We start from the raw sequence: 15,586 nt of genomic DNA, 5'->3' as shown, positions 1-15,586 counted from the left end.
TTTTAAAACTATTAATACAAAAAAAAAAAAAACTCTTTTAAAGGGTCTATTCAAGATCACATAAAGATTGTAAACCTCTTTTAGTGACATTTTAGGGCAGAAGCAAGTCTGGGATGGAGAACTAATAATAATCAGATTAACAATATCTTTAAATATTTTTGTCTCAGTTTAAGAATGGTCCGTAGTGGCAAAAATGGTGGTCTTCATTTAAAGCAGATTGCGTATTACAAGCGAACAGGTGAATATCATCCGACTACATTGCCAAGTGAGAGAAGTGGAATAAGGAGAGCAGCAAAAAAATTTGAATTCAAAGGTAAAATTGATATCTAAAATTTGTTTCCCCCAAATTTTACTTCTGGGAGCACCTTAGGAACTCAGAATTTCTGGTCAATATTACTTAGACCAGAAAAAAAAAAAAATTTTTTTTTTCATTTTGACTCTATTGTTTTAAGTAATGTCTACGTGTTTCCCATTCCTTTTCCTTCAACCTCTTCCTTCTCTATCAATAAGTGCTCAAAACTCCATTGAAATATTTTCAGTAAGTTAGTGTTGGTATTTTCATATTGATTCAGTAAGTACTTAGAGAAGCCTGTTTGGGGCCACTTCTTCTAAGGTGAGTTTAATTTAATCATTTTATATATATATATTAAGATGGCCAACATTAAACAAATTTCATTTAAAGAATCATTTATTGTTCCTGTGGGTCTTTATTTCTGCTCTCTAACTATACAAAATATGAGGCACTGATAATGAATATATCCTTAGAGTTGCTGTAGGAACATAGAGATAAGCTGGAACACTGGCTTTATAGTAAAGAAAAGCTGGGGGTCAAGTCCTGTTTCCAAACATTTCTGGTCTCTGTCCTTGGACAAGTCACAACCATAAAACATATATTGAGAGACAATTCTTTAAGCCTAAAAATTGCAAAGCGGATCTATATTTCATTGTCTGAGGGAGTTTCCTCTTTGAGAAGTTTCCTATTATCATTGAAATAATAGACCTTTTGAATCCAAAAAAAGGAACCTAAGGGATAAAATAACTTAGAAAAAACAGCCCTAGATCATTTCCTAAAAATGAAATGTACTTTTTCTTTGTTTCTCTACTATGCTTCTCTTCAGATAAAGACAGATGGATATTTTAAGCAATATAGTTCAGTAGATCTCCTAAGATCCAAAATTGATACTATTAATTTTAACAATAGTTTGCAAGTTTTACTCAAGGATAGAAATAGGGATTCCTCTAATCATCTCAAGGCCATTTTTACACTTTTATTTCTGGGCCTATTCTTTCTAATAATTCCTCAGTTTGTATACAGTGGCGTAACAAGAATGTTTTACTTATACTACTTTGTGCTTAGTTATAGTGAGGGCTAGTAGTATATCTTGGATTACATGTATGTAGACACAAGATATATGTACCATCCACTTCTAGTGATTACATTGATAAAAATAAACATAATTATTTCTATTTCCTGGTGGATTTCCTGGGATCTTTCATCCTCCTTCAAATAAATTCTTCCCCTCTCCCCTCCAGGAGGACTTCTATAAAATTGATTACATAAATTGAAGTCCAGACAACCCGAGTTCTCACCTAGTAATCCTAACAAGAGAGGACATGGAAATATAGCTATATACAGGAAAAATTGGAAAGAATCTCAGAGGGGAGGCACTAAGATTAAAGAGGATTGAGAAAGGCTTTATAACGACAATAATAGCATTCATATGGTGCTTTAAAGTTTGCAAAGTAATTTACAGACATTGCATTTTATTCTTAGAACAATACTTGGGAGGTGACATAATTGTCCACATTTTACAATTGAGGAAGCTGAAGCAGATGGAAGTTAAATGATTTTCTTGGGATCATATAGCTAGTAAATATATGAAGCCAATTTTGAATTTGGGTCTTCCTGACTCCAAGTCCAGTGCTTTGCCTACTGTATCACCTAACTGCCTTATGGAAGGGGAGAGTTAGTCAGGAGATGGCGATGAAGGAGGAAAGAGTTTCTGGCATGACAGACAGCCAGTAAAAATACTCGGAATTAGAAGACAGAAGATAGAGATATTTTCCAAGCCTTTCTCTGACTGTTTACCTCTTCTTTTACCAAATACCAAAGTTATTCTAAGACTGAATTTATTAATTAAAGTTAGCTGAAGTCATTGCAGAGCTGGTTTTATTTGAAGAACACTTTTAAAAACCACAGTATTTTTTAAAATTTAGAATCATATTTCTCATGGTTTCAAAAATCATGTAACTCAATGTAGCTTAGAAACCACTTTTATAGACTTTTACAGTCTTTATGGTTGATGAAAACAATAGTTCAATTTAAACCACTGAAAAATGTGTAACTTAGATTACATGTCCTTTAAAAAAATGTTTTTTCAGTCATTTGGTATATATAACAACTAAGAACCTTTTAGATTCATCTTGAAAATAATTTCATAAATATTCCTGTACTTTGAAGGTGAAAGGTTTGTAAAAACTATGTGGGACTTAATTAAATGAATAGGTAAAATTTTAAGCTAAATTTCACAGAATAAAGGAAGCATGTAAATCTAAAAAAAAAAATAACATTCTATATTTTATTATTTCTTCTATATTATTATTATTTTCTTCTAGAAAACAACACTGGAGCTCATCATGGCATATCCAGAACCCTTACTCTAGTAGAATCTGGTTACTATTGGACATCTGTGACCAATGATGTCAAACAGTGGGTATGCATTAATCTCTGAGGCAATGCAAAGAAACTGGGAGAGGGTTCTTATAAAAGCTGGGATTTAAGCTAAAAGAAAGAGATGAAAGGGAAAGGGAAAAAAATTCTAGCTATGAGGGACAGTTAGTAAAAAAGCAGAGTCAGGAGATAGAGTGCCTATAAGAAAAAACAGCACAAAGCCGCATGTGGAGGGTAGTAAAGAATAAGAAGACTGGAAAAATAAGAAGAAGCTAGTTAAAATTGTATTATTAAAAGGTGATTTTTGTTTCTTTTGTAGAATTCTCCATAAAAACCAGTGTAGGGTTTTTTTTTTTTTTTTTTTTTTTTTTTTTTTTAAGGAGGGGGGAGGTGGAGGCAGAGGAATGGATATATTTGGAACTCATAGAACTATTTTGAATGACATTAATTATGGGCAAAAATCAATCTAACAAAAAATTTTTAAACTGTAAAATATTACATAAAAAACACTATTTTGGTCTAGCTTTTCATAAGTGTGTGATGACAGAGATTAAATGAGGTTAGAATTCATTGTATCTCAGGTCCATTATCTCTGTGAACTATGGACATCCAACTATCATTTACAGATAGTATTTCCTCTGTTGAAAATGACATGTGTTGCTAACTTTTTCTTCCTACCAATAAGGGACAGAAATAATAATGGAAATTCAAAAAGGAATTTGGAAAGCTGTATCACCATTTGGAAAGTAAAATAATGAAACATTTTTAAACCTTTCTCATTGGTAGTTCTTCTTCCACTGATATAGATTGCAGTCTATTGACTCCTCATCCAATGCAAATCTTGTCCAAAGCTTCTCATGGACCCTCTATTAAGAATTCTTGTGATGGGCCAGAAGCCTTTCTCTGGGACTTAAATAGTTAATGAGTGTAGTGCTTGGTCTTTTAATTGGAGAATGGCTGAATAAGTAATGGTATATTTTTTCTATGTCTATTTGTTCTGCCTACCTCTTCCTACTGGCCTTTTTTCCTTGGCTGACAACTTTTGTGTTACTTATGAATCATCATTGCATAGCACTGCATCAGTATCTTGCAGCTGTTGCACACATCACTGTGGCTTTCTGAAGTTTTGTTTGATAGAAAGTTATGATTCTTTGATCTTTTTTTTTTTCCATTGGGTCTTTGTGTCTGGGTGCAACTTGGGATCCTTAATATCATGGCATATAATGCATTATATTGTATTCTTCCCCTCCTTTTCAGTTCTTGGCTTAGCTCATCATCCATCATCACGCTCAATGCATGATCTATGCATTGATGAACTGATTCACTGTACTTTTCTTTCATGTTCATTTGAAAAAATTGGGCAGCATTCCTTTTTCCATAATTTTTCTTAGTATTTTTTTTTAAAGCAGCTATAGTTCTTGTTTAGAATTCCTTATAATTTTCTAAGACTTGGTGTTATAAGCATAGAGGTCATCCCTAAAGATGAGCATCTGGTGAAGCCTAATATACATAGAGAATCTTTCTTTGATTTGGTGTGGTCCACAATTCATTCTCTATGATGAATGCCTTTGATAAGTATGTCTTCCTAATTTGTGTCGTGTTTTAATATTATGAAATGAAGTTGACACTCTGGTTTTAGATATCAAGTAATCTTCTATGATATCAATTTAACATATTGTTGGGAAATCAAAGAACCTGAATTCAAGTCTTGCTTCCAGTGTTTATTGTTGTGACCTCCGGCAAGTCCTTCTCTTCTTTTAGTCCAGCTATTTCTGTATTGATAAAATAAGAGTCTTAGACCACATAGTCTCTGAAATCCTTTCAACTTCTGTGATCTCTCTAATGTGCTTTATTGGTAGAAAGAGTTTAATTTTAATGTTATTTTGTTGTGCCAAATATACTTTTGCAATAATGATGATAATAATAATAATAATACTAATATAGGACTTTAAAGTTTGTGAAGCACTGTACATGTCTATCTATCTATCTATCTAGATAAATATTCAGTCTTAATTCTTACAACAACCTGGGAGTTAGGTGTTATTATTATCCCTTTATAAATGAACAAACAGAGGGAGAGAGAATTTAATTGAGTTGGCTAGGGTCACATAGTTAATGTCTGTCAGGATTTGAACTTACATCTTCTTGATTCCAAGGCTAGGACTCTACTGTGTTATTCTACTGCAACACCTAAAAGTAGTTTATGAAAGCATATCATTTTTTTTTCCTCATAATTTCATTATGTCTATCTCCACAAAGGTGACCAAAGTAAGTTTTATGTATCAGAAGTTACTGATGTCTTCTCTCTTTCCTTTTTTTGGTAAGAGTGTCGCCTGATTTTTCCTGTTCTTTTTCAGTCTACTCTCTTTTTGTCAGTAACTTGAAACTTTATTCATTTTTTGATTGCTTGAGATTTCCTTTTACTTATTTTTTTAATTAACACTTTATTTTTAAAATGTATACATGGATAATTTCAACATTCACTCTTACAAAAATCTTGTGTTCTAAAATTTTTTCCTTCCCTCGTCCCCATCCCTTCCCCAGATGGCAAATAGTCCAAAGTATTTTAAACATGTACAATTCTTCTATATATATTTCTTTCTTTCTTTTTCTTTTTTCTTTTTTCTTTTTTTTTCTTTTCTTTTTTTTTTTTTTTTTTTTTTTTTTTTTGCTAAGGCAATTGGGGTTAAGTGACTTGCCCAGGGTCACACAGCTAGGAAGTGTTAAGTGTCTGAAGCCAGAAAAACTGTCTCAGACTCAGGTTCTTGACTTCAGGGTTGGTCTGGTGCTCTATCTACTGTACCACCTAGCTGTCCCTCTGCTATACATATTTCCATAAATATGCTATACGAGAAAAATCATATCCAAAAGGAAAAAAATAGAAAGAAAATAAAATGCAAGCAAACAGTAACACAAAGAACAAAAATACTATGTTGGATCCACTGCTTTCTTCATCAAAACTAGCCTGAATTATCTCATTGTTGAAGAGAACCATGTCTTCCCACATCCCCTCCACCATTTGTCATTATCTTTTCCTGTCATCTTAGTCAATCTGAAAGGTGTATGGTGATACCTCAGAGTTGTCTTAATTTCCATTTTTCTGATCAATAGTGATTTAGAGCACCTTTTCATGTGATTAGAAGTGGTTTCAGTTTCTTCATCTGAAAATTATCTATTCAAATCCTTTGACCATTTATCAATTAGAGAATAGCTTGGATTCTTAGAAATTTGAGTCAATTCTCTATGTTTTAGAAATGAGGCTTTTATTAGAATCTTTGAATTTAAAAGTTTTTCCCCAGTTTATTGCTTCCCTTCTAATCTTGTCTGTATTGGTTTGCTTATTCAAAAACTTTTTAACTTAATGTAATCAGACTTGTCCCTTTTGTATTCAATAATGTACTCCAGTTCTTGGGCTACAAATTCCTTTCTTCTCCATAGATCTGAAAAGTAAACTATCCTTTATTCTTCTAATTTGCTTATAATATCACTCTTTATATCTAAATCATGAACCCATTATCTTGGTATATAGTGTTAGGTGTGGATCAATACCTAGTTTCTGCCATCCTAATTTCAATTTTATTCTTGAATTTTTATATATTTTTGAGGGATTTGAAGATTATGATATTTTTTGTACAAATTTCTTATGTGTAGATTTGATGAAGTTTAATTACTTTTCTTGACTTCATGGTAAAAAATAAATGTGGTTTTCAATTCTCAATATTAACACCTTAAATATTAAGATGCTGTAGTTTAGCTGTCGTCAATGATGATAAATGATGTAAAACATGTAAATCAGATTTAATTTTCCCTCTATTTCTTTTCCCTGTTTTATGAGGTGATCAATAATTTCCTTCCACTGCCTTTTTCCTGGCTTCCTTTAAGTCACAACTAAAATGCCTTTTCTGCAGGAAGCCTATCTTGACCCCTCTTAATTTCAGTGTTTCTCAGTTAATTATTATATCCTCTAAATAGTTTTATGTATGTATTTATTTGGTTGTCTTCCCCATTAGATTGTGAAATTCTTGGCAAGGGCTGTTTTGCCTCCTTTTGTACCCCCAACACTTAGCACAGTACCTGGGAAATAGTAGGCCCTTAATAAATAATTAATGGTTGAGTGGTTGTTCTTGGAGCCTGCCTATGCTAATTCTGCTCCTTCTTTTCTCCTGATCCAAAATGCCTGACTATAAACTTGGAATCCATTGCAATTATATTATTACCAGGAATAACTGAAACAGCAGTCTTTTAGAATATCAAGTATCTTAAGATGACTGAATATTTACATTGATGATTTTCCATTCTGGAACTTCTATTAGAGTTTGGCAGAAGATAGAATGTGCTGGTGAAGAGAAGGAACCCAAATATCCTATAGTCTTTAATATTAGAGAAGTTAGTTAGTTGCTGGTAAAGTCGTCGCAGTTTTGTTTTTGTTTTTGTTTTAACAGCAATAATTGTGTCCTCAGATAAACCTCAAATACTACCACTGAGCAAAGCTTTTAAGATAAAAGTGACAGTTGAGTATCTAGAAACATAAGTCCAGTTTGTAAAAAATTTGGATATAGCATATTTGAATTAGGGAAAGTATTAGAGGTTAAAAGTATAACAAAATTTTAACATTTTTATTTATTTCATGAAATATTTCCCAATTAAATTTAAAAATTTAAAGCATTCATTTTTTTTTGTTTTTTGTTTTTTAATTTTGAGTTCCCAATTCTCTCCTTCTTCTCACTTTACCTCCCTTCTTTAGAAGGCAAGTAATATTCTATCAGTTATACATGTGAAGTCAATGAAACATATTTCCATATTAGCCATGTTGCAAAAGAAAAGACAAAATACCCGAGAAAAATAAAGTTTAAAAAAATATGCTTTGATCTGAATTCAGAGTTCATCAATTCTCTCCCAAGAGTTGAATCGATTTTTATCGTGGGTCCTTTGGAATTGTCTTGGATCACTGTCTTGATCAGACTAAGTCTTTCATATTTGAAAATCATTAAATATTGCAGTTATTAGAGATTGTTCTGATTCTATACATTTCACTTTGTATCGATTCATAGAAGTCTTCCCAAGTTTTTCTGAAATCATCTTGAGAAAATATGGAGTGATGCAAAGTGAAGTAAGCAGAACCAGGAATACATAGTGCACAATAACAGCAATATTGTACTATGATTAACTGTGATTGACTTGGTTATTCACAGTGATGAAAAATGTTCTCCAGAGAAAGAATTGGAATCTGAATAAAAATTGAAGCTTTTTTTTTTTTTTTACTTTACTTGATTTTCTTGTTTTTGTTTTTCATATGAATTTTTTTAATAACACCACTATTATGAAAATATATTTTACATGTTTATACATGTATAAAATCTATTAATTTGCTAGCCTTCTCATGGGTGGGCAATGGAAGGGAGGAAGAGAAAATTTGGAACTAAAACTTTTTTAATATGAATTTTGGCAGAGGGGAAAGAAGGTTAGACTAAAAATAAGACAGATTATTGGTATTTGATCATGTACATTTTTGCTGCTTATCAGAAAAATAATCCAGTCTTTTCTATTTTTATCTTTCACTATCCCCCTATATAATCGATTTCACCCACTAATTTATTCAGTGTTTCTTGAACCTTCTTTTGATACTCTACCTATGTACTCTTGCTAATCCTATTTCATCTGCTTGTAATCAAGTTCTTTCCTCTAATTCCTATCTTTCCTTCAAGGCCCATTTTAGATCCTATCATTCTACATAATCTGTTTTAATCACTCCATACTGAACTGATTTCTCCCTCTTCTCCCTATAAGGTAGATAGAAGATAAATAGAAAGATAGATATACTTAGCTCTTTTTCATTCTGAATTTATCAAAATACCCAGAACATGGACACCTCAGTGCATAAAAAGAGGATTCTACATGAAACTATGAATCACTATTTCCATATGTACTTAATTTTAATTTTATTCAAACTTATTAAATTTATTCAATTGATGAAAATCTATCTTCTCTCCCTCTCTTTTCCCTTTCCCTTTGAAAAAGAAAGAGGGAACAGACTCCTATATTTTATTTTGTAATGCCGGAGAAACTGAGGCAAGATAGAGATTAGAGAGTTTTTAATATTTTATTAATTGGAGAGTTTAATTGACTGGACAGGACTATCATCTCAAAGTATCCAGTAATGAATGAGGGAATGAAAAACCCTTTTATAGCTTTTCAGACAAAGAAAAGAAGAAGAGCGGGAAAAGTTAGAACCGCTTGGTTTGTCAGGATGGGTGGAGGCTGTAAATTCTTACTAAAAGCCAGAGTCAGGAAGTTTGAATAAACAGAAGTAAAGATGTCAGTGAAGTATCCAAGATAGTCTTATCTTTTGTAATATTTTAGAGGGGCAGTATCATAAATTTTTGAGGGCAGAAGGAGGTAGGAGCCAGAAAGTCTTATCTGCTCCTCATCTCCCATTGACAATTTATAACCTTACAGCAAATGGTCCTCAGTCTTAATGAAGCAGAAGGGTTTTACGACTTAAGGGACTGAGGCAGAACAGTTAAGGAAACTGAGATAGAACAATTCAGGGAAATTCAGTCAGGACAATAAGGGAAATTAGTGCAGGGAAACTGAGGTAGAACAGCTCAAGGAGACTGTGGCATAATATTATTGTGAGACAATTTTGGTTAAGTGACTTACCCAAGATCACACAGCTAGTGTGATTTCCCTTATAAGGAATTTTTTTTTTTTTTTAAATCATTTTCTTACAGGTTTTTGTGTGTCACTTTCTTTATCTGGGTTTACATCTTGAATATCCTTGTCACCATAATGATTTTTCTGGTGGAATTGTTATTTTGTTTGTTTATACATTCTTCAAACCTTTCCTGATTTTAGATTTTGAGTAAGGGCCGGGCTCTGCACAATTCTTCATGGAATTGCTAGGCCATACTTGGCCCTGTTTTGTGTCCTTTTAGGATCCTGTTACTGCTTTCTCAGAACATTTAGTATTATGTTTTTCTAGGAACAGCTCAGGCTGGGGATCTTTAAGCTTTAATTGCTGCCAAAATGGTCCTAAGGCAAAATCTGAGCCCTGTTGGTTCCTGATGTAGTTTTTAGTCTGATCAAAAGAACTCTGGGCCTGTCCTAGTTGGAGCTTCTGTGCTTAACCACCATCAGCCTATTGATACCATTTCCCAGTGTCAGAATGAAAGAGCTACAGATTTTGCTTTGGACTAGAACAAAACCTAAATCTAAGAACTTGCTTTGCCTCCCAGGATTGAAGATACACGGTTGCTATTCAGTACCTGTTTAGTTGCTACTCAATACCTGTTTGTTGCTCTAGACCCAGTGTATGACTTGTGACAGTCCCTTGTCCTAGGCTTTCCATTCCCAGGTTTCTGTCTATGTCCCTGATGAACTTGACTGTATAAAGTACTTGTGATTTCTAGATCTGGACTGATAATTTTTTTAGATCTTTGTGGGAGAGAACCTGGCTGCATTGCTTTCTTCTACTCAGTACCTTTCCTCCCCTTTAATGCTGCTTCATTCTTAAAAAATAGGTTAAAAATATTCTATATCACTTTAAAAATTATTCTCCTTGTTTATGTTTTCTTTATAATAACCTTACATTGTGTACATCTAAAAAATTATTTCTGAGGCCTCTTTTTGGAGGGGGGAGGCGGTATCACTAATATTCACTTTTTCTATAATATCTCTTCCAGTTATTAAGAAAATTTGTTTTCTCAAGTTGCCATATTTTCCAAAGATGAAACCCCTAATGACAGTGTTTTTTCTTTTTTTTTTTTTTTTTTTTTATGGCTGAACACTATTAAACTCTTTGTCCTTGAAACCAAGTCAGCTATAACCCTGGCTCTAGCCAGCCTAACCTGAACTGATAAAATATTTGTATAGCTTAGACTCTTGTTGAAAAGCCAACCATCATATCTTCATGGTCTAGCAATTCCCAAGGGAAAAGAATGCTGCTTTTATCATCCTTCTTACTCATGTTCCCCTTCCCTTTTCTCCATTTTCCTCCTTGCATGTCGGAGGAGATTAGTCCTTTTCCCTTCCCTACTGCTTTCTTCCTCCTCCTATGTCATTCCCATTTAGGAGGGGATTGCCTAAACCCTTTCCTTTTGCTGTTCCCCATAAAAATAAGGGACTTTGTCTCTGGACCTAAACTTCCTGGTATAAGGAGTTTCCACAAAGTGTGCCTTTCTCTTGTAATAAATTATTACCCATATCTCATAGAGTTTTAATTATTGGTTAATAATTTAAATGAAAGAAAGGGGGAGCGGAAAAAGTATTGTAATACCCTTAATTAAGTGAAACAGATCCACATAGTGGTCATGTCCAAAATTATACATCTCTGTACCTTGTGATTGTCATCTGTCTGTTACTTCATCACAGGTCCTTCAGAGACCTGATTTATTTTTGGATTGATTTTGACTGGAATTAAGTCTTATGCAATTTTTTTTTCCTTTATAATAGTTTCCCTTATAAGTTATTCTCATTCCACTGACTTTATTTGAATCAGTGCATGTTGCTCAGGATTCTCTGAAATAGCCATTTTGCCAGTTGTACAGGTCAATAATATTTCATTACATTCATATAAGGAAAGGAATCAGCACAGTATATAAAGAGTTCCAGGACTGGAGGCAGACTCATCTTCCTGAGTTCAAATCTGGCCTCAGACTTGTTAGTAGCTTGTGTGACCCTGGTTGAGTCATTTAAGCCTATTTGCCTGCATTTCTTTCTCTGTAAAATGAGCTGGAGAAGAAAATAGTAAACCTGTCTAGTATCTTGACCAAGAAGATCTCAAAAGGGGTCAAAAAGAGGAGGACACAACTGACAAATAATTTGGCACCAACACATTTATGTATTTGTTTAGACATTCCCCACCTCCTTAGATTCTAATTCTTTTTCTTCCCCCATCCCTGATACTTTAATTTCTCCCTCTGGGTCAGGAAGCTTGTTTTATATGTGACTTCTGTTCACTTAATTCTTGCCCTTCATGTCCTTTTCTTTCTCTGTTGAGTTTAACTCTGTTAAACCCTCCTTAATCTATTTAAGATACAAGTATAAGTCATTTTGATTTTCATTCCCCTCATCTCTTCTTCCATGTTTGCATATTCTTTTTCTTGCAAATCTCAGTTATTTAAAAAAACCAGCAAATTCCAATCTTTTCTTTTTCTTCTTTCTATACAAGTGCTTCTTTTTCCCTCGTTTTTTTACTCTTCAAAGCTTCAGAAAAGACCAATCCATCCCTGGAAATTCTTCTTTTTTTAAATCTGTTTCTCAATACCCTTTCAAGACAATAAAGATTTTAAAGGATATGTGTTTCTTTTCTCCCTTTTATAATATTAATACTAGATCATCATATAGATCTTTCCACTTCCTCAAATAATTTCCCTTTCCAGCTTTCTTTGCACTCTTGTGTTCATGCATCAAAGTTCCTACTCAGTTCTAGTCTTTTATTCAGAAGTGTTTAAAGGTTTTTTGTTTTTCTGAAATTCTATTAAAGTAGTGCCCAGTAGGTTTATATGCAGGTTTAGAAGGTAACTTATTTTGGATTGTGAGCAGCTGTCTTTTACGTTTTGTAACATTGAATCCCAAGATCTTCATTCTTTTGACTTTTATATTACCCTCAGATTCTAAAAGTTCTGTGCACTTTTCCTATATGGTTTCTTTAAATATATATTCAGACCTTTTAAAAAACTATAATTTTCAGGGAGTCTAATGATTCCTAAATTATTAATCTTGTTATGTTATGCAGGTCAGTTTTTAAAAATACTTATATGTAAACATCATATATATATATATGTATATGTATATATATGTATATATGTATATGTATATATATATATGTACACACACATACACATATTACATCAGATATTTTATATTTTCTTCTATTTAGTTAGTCTTTTGATTTTGTTCTAACAGTTATACCTGTCTGTGGAACTATTGATTTCTTTGGATCTGTTCTAGTTTTCATGGATTCCATTTTTGGGATAAGGTCTCCCATTTTCTTCCAAACTATTTAGAAACTTCCTGGTAGTTCAGGGCTTTTATTTAAATTTTTATCTCTTGCCTAATTTTTCCTAGATATTCATGTAGTTCTTTTGCTCACAAGGAATGAACTTTCATTGACTGTTCACTGCTTCTATTGCACTTAGATCTATAAGAAATGTCAAAAACTATGTCCTTAAAAAAATAAGAGGATAGGTTAAAATGTTTAATTAAAATTAAATGTATGTTCCATTTATTCTAGAAAAATGTTGGTATGATTTTAAATAGTTATAATATTTTTTCTATATTTAATCATCCTTTATTTTTTATTATTATTCTTTATTTTAGGTATATTCTTGTCAGCATTGTCAAGTGGCAAAAAACTCAACTGTCTTAACACGCAGATATCAGCCTCTTAAAGTGGAAGAACCATGGAGTGTTGTTACTGTAGATTTGATGGGACCTTTTCATTCTAGCAACAGAAGCCATATGTATGCCATAATTATTACTGATTTGTTCACAAAATGGATTGTGATTTTACCTCTCCGTGATGTTTCTGCATCTGAAATTTCTAAAGCAATTATTAGTATATTTTTCTTATATGGTCCCCCTCAGAAAATAATGATGGATCAAGGAGATGAATTTATTCATCAGGTAAGAGAAGCAACTCGCCAAATCTGGCGAAGCCCCCAGTCAGAATATAAGCCTTCAAAGGCACAAGGATAAAGTTACATTCCATGTCCTTGGTATATATATATAATGTTCTACATCTGATAGGCTTTCAACCAGTATTTATAGATAGTACTTTACAGTTTACAAAGTAGCTTCACCTATATTGATCATTGCTTGATTCTTGCTAAAGCCTTTTGAAGTATATTATTAGCTTTATTCTACAGATGAGGAAACTGAGTCAGAGATGTGTTTAGATATACGTACAGTAATTGGTAGAATCAGGATTTATACTCAGGTTTCCTTAATTCTGCAGCCTAAAGTGCAGTTACACTGCTTGTTTAATTTTTTTTTTTTAAAAAGTGATTAAGGAGTATATGGAAGAAGTTACAGATGTTAAAAAATAGTATGACCTTGAGAACACATAATCCATTGCAATGTTATAAGCATCAAAAATATGAGAATTTCTTTCATGCATGTACTTTGACCTAACAAAACTACTACTAAATATGAATGCCAAAAGAGATTCCAAAAAAAAAAGAAAAATGACCTATTGTGTATAAAAGGTATTCTTAGCAGCTCCCAGGGCAAAAAAAATTAGAATTTGAGGGCATGCCCGTCAGTTGGGGAATAGCTCAGTGAAGTGTGGTATGTGTTTGTGATGGATGATTATTGTTCAATGGGAAATGTCGAGCAGGGTGCTCTGAGAAAATAACAACAACTGGAAAATTCCATGAACTCAATGAAAATGCAGTGTACTGTATACAAAGAAATGTCATTGTTCTGGGATGACCAGTTTAAAAGACTTTGCTATTCTCAATAGTATAATTATTCATAACTACTCTAAAGGAGTTATGTTGAAAAATCCTATCTATACCCACGAAGAAACTGTCTGAATACAGATTGAAGCATTCTCTCTTTCTCTCTCTCTCTCTCTCTCTCTCTCTCTCTCTCTCTCTCTCTCTCTCTCTCTCTCTCTCTCTTTTTTGTTTAACTTGATTTTTCTTGAGGGATTTTATTTTCATTAGGGTGGGAGATCTATGTTTTCTTACAACTAGACTTTTATGGAAATGATTTACAAAACTTCAAAGTGGTTTCTTAATTGTGGATGGGGATAAGAGAGAGAACTTATAACTCAAAATTTTATAAACAAATGTAAAAAAAATCATTTTGAATGTAACTGGGGGGAAAATATTAAATAAATAAATCATTAAGTTTATTTAGACTTAGGTGTTAGTGTAAATTAGTGTGAATCAATACGTTATCTTTGTATGGATTTCAGAATTATTTAATTTTCTAAGGTCAGCCCTTTCTAAAGTCTTTTGTCCAAGAAAAATTACAACCTAACACAGGGAAGAAATTAGAGTTATCTAATAAACTTTTAAATTAAGAGAGAACAGGCCAAATTTTTATCTCAAATTTATACTTCATTTTTTAATATACATTGCATTGCCTCCCATCATTGCAAACTTTCCATTCCTTCTACTCTTGGATTTTCAACACCCACCTCTTTATTCTTTTTGCTCATTCTGTTTGACTGCAAGAACCCAATGAAGTTCTGTAATAAAAACTTATGACATAATTTCCTATAAATAAGTAAAAATGAGATAGAGAAGCAGAGTATATGGTATTTAAGAAACCTAGATCTTCTCTGAGCTCCTCTAAGACAAGGTTCTTATTTTGATGTCTACGAATTTGGGTTGATAAATGATAACTATATTTTAGTATAATTGGAATTTGGGTTGAAAAATGATAACTATATTTTATTATAATTGGTTTCCTTTAAAATCTAATGCTTTTTGTTTTATACACTTTAAACACATTCTGATAAGAGGTTTAAAAGCTTCATTAGACTTCCAAAAGGAAATTCATCCCACAAAAAATTTATTAAAACCCATGTTTTAAGGCATTCTTGATTTCTTTTAAGCACATGATTTGATGCTTTTTTTTTTTTTTTTTTTTTTTTTTTTGTAGGTCTAATTTCTTTTACTAGGAAGCTGATAAAGATTTCTTTTCCCATTCTAGGCCATCCCTCCACTCAGCATCAAAGTGTTCTTTTTAAAGCAGAGATCTTCCCATGTCACCTTCTTACTCAATAACCACCATTCACTCCCTTTCACCTTCAGTATCAAATATAAAATCCTCTTTTTGGTTCTTAAAGCCTTTCATAACCTGGCCCCTTCCTACCTTTGCAATTTTTTATACCTTACCTGCATTGTATTCTACATTCCAGTGACACTGATTTTCTTGCTGCTCTTTGAATAAGGCACTCCA

General features: G+C 32.6%; 1 protein-coding gene across 3 annotated transcripts in view; it reads left to right on the top strand.

Annotated features, from left to right (window-relative positions):
• Window positions 1-15,586, top strand: part of GIN1 (gypsy retrotransposon integrase 1) — a 39,878-nt gene that overhangs the window by 17,446 nt on the left and 6,846 nt on the right. Inside the window, exons 2-4 of one of the 3 annotated variants that reach the window (XM_074281913.1) lie at window positions 168-386; window positions 2,617-2,714; window positions 12,992-13,297. In XM_074281913.1, the coding sequence (XP_074138014.1) occupies window positions 13,100-13,297 (198 nt within the window). In that variant the 5' untranslated portion in view covers window positions 168-386; window positions 2,617-2,714; window positions 12,992-13,099. Of the gene's footprint in view, window positions 1-167; window positions 387-2,615; window positions 2,715-12,991; window positions 13,298-15,586 lie in introns of those variants that run through there. The other 2 variants (XM_074281911.1, XM_074281912.1) reach the window with 2 other exon arrangements.

The sequence above is a fragment of the Sminthopsis crassicaudata genome, chromosome 1, assembly GCF_048593235.1.
Source record: "Sminthopsis crassicaudata isolate SCR6 chromosome 1, ASM4859323v1, whole genome shotgun sequence".
Lineage (NCBI taxonomy): Eukaryota > Metazoa > Chordata > Mammalia > Dasyuromorphia > Dasyuridae > Sminthopsis > Sminthopsis crassicaudata.
The sequence above is the reverse complement of the archived record's forward strand: the minus strand, read 5'-3'. Positions and strand labels throughout refer to the sequence as shown.